Below are 8,862 nucleotides of genomic sequence, written 5' to 3' on the forward strand. Positions count from 1 at the left end.
TTGATCCTTTAAGTATTAATAGAAATTTGTTTGGTTTATCAAATTCACCAGTAAACAGTGGGGCATCTGTTAGCTCAAAAATTTTAGCTGAAAAAAAAATCAACAAAGAATGGTAATTGCTACGTTGAAAATGCTAAGGGTCAAGAGCTTCAACCAAAGGCTTCGACATACTGTTATGTCGACTAAGATGTTTCAACTAACTTGTTAGAAGAGTCGAGACAAAGGTTGATTTGAGGAGTCTCATGAACATATCCACAAGATTAGGACCACTCTCTTCGAAAAGGGTTTCACAAATCAGATTTTTGACCAGTGTCAAAGTCAACACGTCTACTAGGTGTTAGTGACTTAGGAGATTCTTAAGTCCAAAGACTATGTGATATGAAGATGTCTCAGCACTATGAGAGTTGATCAAAGTCTCTCGACAGATGCAATTAAGAGATTCAAAGTAGTTATCAACACAATTATCAGCGTAATATTTGGTTTTTCAACTGTTGTTATTTTTGAAGACTATAACACATGTAAGCGTGCCAGAGTATGGGAACACACATATTTGAGTATGTGTTGAGAGTTGAAGGAGTATCCGTTGTCGACGGTTATCAATGTAGTATTACATAAATAAATTTCTTGTATAGAATTAGGGGTCACAATTCTTATTAGAAATTTCTATAGAATTCAAAGTGAGTCACAGAGAGAAACGAGTTTGAGAGAAATATGCATGAATAAGTGCACAATTTATTTTAAATATTTTCAATTATAACATATATTTTATAAAATTTATTGTTGTTTTTGTTTATCATTTTTATCCAAAGCTTCCTCCAATTAACATTTATATTTTGTTCATTAGCATTCAAACATTAAGTTTTAATCACACACTTTTCTCTTTCCATTTTTTTCTATACAAAATTGTCTTTCAAATTTTTTAAATTAATTTTCTTAATTAAACTAAACTAGTAATTGTTTACTAAATTTATCTACAAACTAAACTAACTACAATAGTAATAACCTAAAATATATGATTATTTGGATTACATTCAAACATAAAATAGATAGTATATCACACAAATTAGGGAACCATTGTCCCTAAAAAATGTATGAAAAGGTATTGGTTGAGTCATAGCTTCGTCAAAATAAATGATATAACTATTACTAAAGTTGTACCTAAATAAGAACGGTGACACAAAAGTCATTCCCCTAAGAGCATCTACAACCGTGAACCCATTTTTGGGTTCTTTGTGGGACCTATTAAGCCACGTCAGCTTGAAGCAACTTAACTACTTTTTCACTTCAATGGTGCAACTCTGAAGAACTCAGATTGGATCTCACAACTTTATTTTATATATTAATATTTTATTCATATTAAATTTTATATTAATTAAAATAATAATTTTAGTGTTTTAAATTAAATTTGATATAAAAAATAAATAAATTAAACTTATAATTTAAAATGATAATTAAAATTAATCTCAAATACATGATGTATAATTAAAAATAATAAAAATAAATAACATCACATAATTAATCAAACTTAAATTTCATAATCTTCATGTCCAAAACGTTCCCAAATATATTCGACTAGATCTCCTTGAAGTTTACGATGAACTTGTTTTTCTTGAATACTTGCTCTTCTTTGTAGTCTTGTTGCAAGATTCGGATAAGGACCGCTAAACGTTTCAGTTGTTGAGTTATTGATATCCACATTATCATAAAAGTAATCAAAATTACCTCCATATGTATGTCGTTCGTCTTCCACAATCATGTTGTGCAATATGATGCAGGCGTATATGGTATGCTTAAGAGTGTCCATGTGCCAGGCACGCGTTGGGCCACGTATAATTGCAAATCGAGATTGAAGCACTCCAAATGCTCGCTCCACATCTTTTCTAGCCGATTCTTGATGTTGAGCAAATAATTTTTTCTTTTCTCCCTGTGGCATTGAAATAGTCTTGACAAATGTAGCCCACTCGGGATATATACCATCTGCTAAATAATACCCCATATTATATGATGTCCCATTGATTGTATATTGCACATTGGGAGCACGTTCTTTCAAAATATCGTTAAACACGTTGGATTGGTTTAGCACATTAATGTCATTGTTTGAACCTGCAATATCAAAAAAAGCATGTCAAATCCATAAGTCTTGTGATGCCACTGCTTCAAGCATGATTGTGGGCTTACCATGATCACCTCGACAAAATTGTCCTTTCCATGCAACAGGATAATTTTTCCATACCCAATGCATACAATCGATGGAACCCAACATACCTGGAAAGCCACGTGACTCTCCCATTTGTAAAAGATGTTCAACATCAGTGTTGTTAGGCTTTCTCAAATACTCAGCGCCAAATATAACATTGACACCCTTAACAAATCTTTCTAAGCACTCAATTGAAGTGATTTCATCGATTCGAACATATTCGTCTACAAGGTCAGCAAGAGACCCATACGCCAGCATACGAATAGCAGATGTACATTTCTGCAATGGTGAAAGACCCATTTTACCAGTTGCATCGACCCTCATTTGGAAATATTCATCATGATTTCCAAGGGCATCTACAATTCGAAGAAATACATGCCTATGCATTCCGAACCTTCTTCGGAATTGAACATCTGTGTATACTGGGTTTTCCGAGAAGTAGTCATTGAATAATCGATTGTGCCCTTCTTCACGACCTCGGTCTACCGTTGTTCTTCTCTTTGGCCTAGAGGAACTTCCAGATCGACGTTCATTCTGAAGTTATTGTTCTTCATCACTGTCGTCCATAAATTCTTCTTCAACCAACTCCCAAATTTTTTTATCGTAATTATCTGAATTGTCTGAATCCATTTAGTGAGTAAAGAATGAGAGAAAAATGAGAAGAATAAGATGAGAATGAGAGAACAATGACATAAGTGGTAGTATATATAACGGTTTGAATAACGGCTAGTTTAAATTAAAGTGGTAGTTTGAATAACGACTAGTTTAAATTAAAGTGGTACTAATGACCATTTTACATAGGTGTTGATAAACTAAAGTGGTACTAATGACCATTTTACATAAGTGATAATAACTACATTCCATATTTTTTTTCATCTTATTACAATATTTTTCATGAATATCTCGTTGACTATCGTTCATAGTAGAAGTGTCTTTCATCATCATTTGCACTACCCTTAATTCTAGCTCGTCCTCCTTAGCTTGCGCAAGTCTGTCCATTGTTATTGCTCTTTTATTCTTTGCATCTTGCGTTGCATTTGGAATTTCTGATGCCTTACCCTTCCTTTTTGCTGCTTTTTGTCCCATTGGACGCTCCATTGGTGATGATGAGTTAAACTCATAACTTGAAGTTGTATCTGGGTTCTCCGATGATGCCCCACTAGCATAAGTCTTTGTTATTTTTGCAGAACTTCCAATCGATTCTTCGACGATGCGCCATTTAGCTTCATCTTTTAACAATCGCCATGCATACTCAAGATTGAATGTTGTACCTTGATCCTGAGCAAAAATAGCATGTGCATTTGCCATGACATTGGTCTCGGATGTCCCACTTTTCTTTCCTTTAAGAGCAATTTTGTAACACCCAACAAATTTTTGAACCATGCCATTTATTCTATGCCATCGACATTTTAACTGTCCCCTTAACTTTTCCCGTAATTGCCCACGATATTGGTTATAACTAGCAGCAATTCTTAACCAAAAACTCTCAGCCTTTTGATCAACTCCCACAATTGGATCCTTTGAAACATTGAGCCATGATTGGATAAGTAGTATATCCTCTTCCCTTGTAAATTGCTCTCGAGATCTTTTTTTAACGACAACCCTTTCTTCTTTTTCAGTACCAACTTGAGTAGAAAATGGTGGAACTTGAGTAGAGAATCCCATACTATTAGAATTCATTTGAGGTATAGGATACATATTTGGATTGTTTGGTGACGGAAGAAATATGGCGGGGTTTGTTGGCACCGGTGGAATTTGAGAATTTTGAGGATTAGGATTTTGATAATTTTGCATGTAATTGAAAAAAGCTTGTTGATAATGAAAATGATTAGGATCAATTTGGCCTAAACAATTGTAATTTGAAGTAAAAAGATGAAAATTTGAGTTAAATATTTTGTAAAAAAAATGCTAATGAGAAAAAATTGTTGAAAAAAAATTAAAAGTATCGGAATAAAATGATGAAATTGTGAGAGAGAAATTTCAAATTGAAGAGAAAATAAAAGTGAAAGAAATTTGTGTTGGTAAATTTTTGAAAATCAAAATTATATTTATAATAAAAAATAAGTTAAATAAATAAATAAAAAAATAAGTAGCCGTTTGGGTTGAAAGAACCGTAAATTAACATTTATATTTTGTTCATTAGCATTCAAACATTAAATTTTAATCACACACTTTTCTCTTTCCATTTTTTTCTATACAAAATTGTCTTTCAAATTTTTTAAATTAATCTTCTTAATTAAACTAAACTAGTAATTATTTACTAAATTTATCAATAAACACGCGCACAATTATATATTTAACACAAACGAAACTAACTACAATAGTAATAACCTAAAATATATGATTATTTGGATTACATTCAAACACAAACCATTGTCCCTAAAAAATGTATGAAAAGGTATTGATTGTGTCATAGCTTCGTCAAAATAAACGATATAACTATTACTAAAGCTGTACCTAAATAAGAACGGTGACACAAAAGTCATTCCCCTAAGAATAAAAGTGCTTCCTTTTCATTCTTTGTTAGCATTCCAATGTCATGTTATCTAAAATCTTTTATTTCAAGGGACGGCCATAAAGCAGAGGCTATGTTTGACAAAGAATCTTCCCGACTAAGAAAAATACATTATCAAAAGCAAAAGGAGAAGAAATAAAACTATATTTTAGTATTTCCTAACATGATAAAGTAAAAGAAAATAATCATGGTTTTGCACTGTCTAAAGATGCTGCTTGCAGACCAAGATAATGTCTTTTTCTTACTTCTCTCCTTTCCTTACCCTTCACAATTTTATATTCTTGGCAATATTTTGTGTGTGAAAACATTCTTAGTAATATTAAGAATGTACAGCTAAGAAATCCACTATTTTATTTTATTTTTATTCTAGAATAATTTTATATAATTTTAAAAATAAAAAACTTATATATAAGTGGCTCCCCTAAACATAATGCATCTTCTTTCTCCACCATTTTCAAACCCCTAAAACTCATTACAATCACAACCATAACACAACACTTAAACGCACTGTTTCAAGAAACTCTTCACTTCTCTGAAGTAGTAACACTTTTTGCGAAATTACGAAAATGGGCACGGTTCCAAAACTCATAGTAGAAGTTATAGACGCACAAAACCTTGCTCCAAAGGACGGTCACGGAACTTCAAGTCCTTACATCGTTATTGACTTCTACGGTCAAAGAAAAAAAACTCGAACCGCGGTTCGTGACTTAAACCCGGTTTGGAACGAAACGCTGTCGTTTAGCGTTGGCGAACATAACGAAATTTTCGGTGACGTGTTAGAACTCGACGTTTACCATGATCAGAAACACGGACCGATTCGGAGAGAAAACTCACTTGGTCGAGTTCGACTCAGTTCGACTCAGTTCGTTAGAAAAGGTGAAGAAGCTTTGATTTATTACGATTTGAAGAAGAAAAGTTTGTTCAATACCGCACAAGGAAAAATCGGCTTGAAAATTTACTACACAGATGAAGAAATTGCTCCAGTATCGGAACCGGTAAAACCAGCATCACCTCTGCCGGAGAAGATAGAGGAAGCAAAGATCAACGATACAGAAGAAACGAACTCAAAAATTGAGCCTGAAAAAGTAGAACCACCACCGGCGCAACAGTCTGAACCATCGCCAGAAGGTGAAAAGCTAAAAGAATATCAGAAAACCGAACTACCTCCGCCACCCGAAGCCGAACCCGAACCAGAATCTCAACTGCTTAAACCAGAAGGTGGAGATCCTGTGGATGCGTTACCACCGGAAACATTTGAAATGGCAGCAGCATCTATATCAAGGTCAAATTCAGAAATCAGATTCAGCGGAATCAACGGTCCACAGCCAATAAGAAGATCAGCATCAACGGCTAGTTTTACATCAGAAGCTTCAGTAGACAGCATGTTAATCGAACGGTCCACATTCGATCTCGTTGAAAAAATGCACTACCTCTTCGTTCGTATTGTTAAAGCAAGGTACTTACCAACAAACGGCAACCCGATAGTGAAGATTTCAGTTTCGGGTTCGGGTCAAACCGTTAACTCCAAACCCGCTCTCAAAACAACGCTATTCGAATGGAACCAAACATTCGCTTTCACACGCGAAACACAGGATTCTTCCCCTATACTTGAAATCACCGTGTGGGACCCACAAGCTGACGTGGAGAATCGTAGTTTGCTTGGTGGTGTTTGTTTCGACGTGAATGAGATTCCGGTGAGGGACCCACCGGATAGTTCTCTTGCACCACAGTGGTATAGAATGGAAGGTGGTGGGGCCCAACATGGTGACGTAATGATTGCCACATGGATTGGAACACAAGCTGACGAATCATTTTCTGACGCGTGGAAAAGTGACACCTCCAATCACGTGACCTCAAAAGCGAAAGTGTATCAATCACCAAAGCTATGGTACCTTCGTGTAACTATTCTTGAAGCTCAAGATAATAATATAACGCTGTTAAAAGAGAAATGGTTTCAGTTTCAAATCAGAGCTCAAATTGGATTTCAAGTGTTAAAAACGAAAACGGCCGTTAATAAAAACGGTGTCGTTTCATGGAATGAAGATCTTCTATTTGTAGTAGCAGAGCCCGTGTCTATAAGTGATTACATTGTTATTAATTTGGAAAACCGGCAACCGAAAGCTCCGGTGACAATGGGTGTTGTGAAAATACCTTTAGCAACAGTTGAGAGAAGAGTTGATGACCGAAACGTCGGGTCACGCTGGTTTACTTTTGAAGATCCAAATGAAGAAAACAAAAACGGTTACAAAGGAAGAGTGCACTTACGGTTATGCTTTGATGGAGGGTATCACGTGATGGATGAAGCTGCTCACGTGAGTAGTGATTACCGGCCAACGGCAAGACAACTTTGGAAACCACCGGTTGGAAGTATTGAACTTGGTATTATTGGTTGTAAGAATTTGGTACCGATGAAAACGGTAAACGGTAAAAGCTTCACTGATGGTTACTGTGTTGCGAAGTATGGGAACAAATGGGTACGAACTAGAACGGTTTCGGATAGTTTGGAGCCGAAATGGAATGAGCAGTACACGTGGAAGGTTTTTGATCCGTCAACTGTCTTAACTGTCGGAGTCTTTGATTGTTGTTCAGTTTTTGAATTAAATGATTCAAAAACTGAAATAACTAATGAGTCAACGAGACCTGATTTTCGTATTGGTAAAGTACGAATACGTATTTCTACGCTTCAAAATGGTCAAGTGTATAAAAATATGTATCCGCTTTTGGTTCTGACACATAGTGGTTTGAAAAAGATGGGTGAGATTGAGATAGCGATAAGATTCGTTCGCACGGTTCAACGGTTAGATTTCATTCAAGTGTACTCTCGGTCGATGTTGCCATTGATGCATCATATAAAACCATTGGGTGTGGTTCATCAGGAGGTGTTGCGAAATACAGCGGTGAAAATGGTGGCGGGGCATCTTTCGAGGTCTGAGCCGCCGTTGAGAAAAGAAGTTGTGTTTTATATGCTTGATGTTGATTCACATAATTTTAGTATTAGAAAGGTACGGGCAAATTGGTATAGGATAATTAATGTGGTTGCGGGTTTGATTGAGATCGTAAGGTGGATAGAGGATACACGTGGATGGAAGAATCCAACAACTACGATTCTTGTTCACGCTTTACTTGTTATGTTGGTTTGGTTTCCTGATTTGATCGTTCCCACGTTGGCTTTTTATGTCTTTGCTATTGGCGCATGGAACTATAGGTTTCGTGCGCGTGATCCTCTTCCACATTTTGACTCGAAGATTTCACTTGCTGATGTGGTGGATATGGAGGAGTTGGATGAAGAGTTTGATACAATGCCAAGTAGTAGGTCGGGTGAAGCAGTGCGTATGAGGTATGATAAGTTACGTACACTTGGGGCACGTGTGCAGACAGTGTTAGGAGATTTGGCGACTCAAGGGGAACGTGTGCAAGCGGTGGTAACATGGCGTGATCCGTGTGCAACTGGAATTTTTATTTTTTTGTGTTTGGTTGTGGCGATGATATTGTATTTGGTGCCTTCGAAGATGGTGGCTATGGCTTTTGGATTCTATTATCTTCGCCACCCAATCTTTCGTGACCGCTTACCGTCACCAGGGTTGAACTTTTTTAGAAGACTTCCTTCATTGTCGGATCGAATTATGTAGAATTTAATTCTTCTTTTTTGTTGAATAGTAAACTAATTTAATGAGATTTGAGAGTTATATAAAATAGATGTGTTATATTATAGTAGGTGAAAAGAGATTTGATTCAGTATCAGTCTGAAATTGTATTACAACTGGTGTCATTGTTTTGATGTTATGTCAATTATGTCCAACGTGTGTTTGTGATTTGATTTATCGCACTTGTATTATTTGTTAGTAATTTGCGTGTTCATCAGTCTTAACAAGAAACTTACTTAGATTATGTGAAAGCCTTTTATTGTCGTGTTGATATCTCTTCTACATGTATTCACTACCAATTTGATAGAAAATTGATTGAGTTATCTGTTTAGGATTTTAAGACTATGTTTGGACTTGAAAACAAATATATGAAAGTGTGTGTCCAATGCCCCTGGTTTTGATCGTGCTCAATTTGCTAAGATTATTTGTAAGCCTTTTCCGAAGGATCCTCTTGATTATGTTAACTTCCACATAATCAAATGAAGTGTGCAATGAGGATGTTGCAT

General features: G+C 35.7%; 4 protein-coding genes across 4 annotated transcripts; 1 reads left to right on the forward strand and 3 right to left on the reverse strand.

Moving 5' to 3' along the window:
• Window positions 1-1,525: 1,525 nt before the first annotated feature.
• On the reverse strand, window positions 1,526-1,996 carry LOC127097968 (uncharacterized). The gene has a single exon (XM_051036472.1). It carries the CDS (start codon window positions 1,994-1,996, stop codon window positions 1,526-1,528), a length of 471 nt encoding a protein of 156 aa, XP_050892429.1.
• A 129-nt stretch (window positions 1,997-2,125) lies between these two features.
• On the reverse strand, window positions 2,126-2,827 carry LOC127097980 (uncharacterized). The gene is made up of 2 exons (XM_051036479.1): window positions 2,780-2,827; window positions 2,126-2,731 (listed from the first exon to the last, which is right to left on the reverse strand). The coding sequence occupies exons 1-2, from the start codon at window positions 2,825-2,827 to the stop codon at window positions 2,126-2,128; spliced, it is 654 nt and encodes a 217-aa protein (XP_050892436.1).
• A 135-nt stretch (window positions 2,828-2,962) lies between these two features.
• On the reverse strand, window positions 2,963-3,991 carry LOC127097990 (glutathione S-transferase T3-like). The gene has a single exon (XM_051036491.1). It carries the CDS (start codon window positions 3,989-3,991, stop codon window positions 2,963-2,965), a length of 1,029 nt encoding a protein of 342 aa, XP_050892448.1.
• Window positions 3,992-5,134: 1,143 nt separating this feature from the next.
• On the forward strand, window positions 5,135-8,627 carry LOC127125801 (protein QUIRKY). Its single transcript, XM_051054627.1, has one exon. It carries the CDS (start codon window positions 5,279-5,281, stop codon window positions 8,339-8,341), a length of 3,063 nt encoding a protein of 1,020 aa, XP_050910584.1. The 5' UTR covers window positions 5,135-5,278; the 3' UTR covers window positions 8,342-8,627.
• Window positions 8,628-8,862: the final 235 nt, after the last annotated feature.

The sequence above is a fragment of the Lathyrus oleraceus genome, chromosome 1 (genome assembly GCF_024323335.1).
Source record: "Lathyrus oleraceus cultivar Zhongwan6 chromosome 1, CAAS_Psat_ZW6_1.0, whole genome shotgun sequence".
Taxonomy (NCBI): Eukaryota; Viridiplantae; Streptophyta; class Magnoliopsida; order Fabales; family Fabaceae; genus Lathyrus; species Lathyrus oleraceus.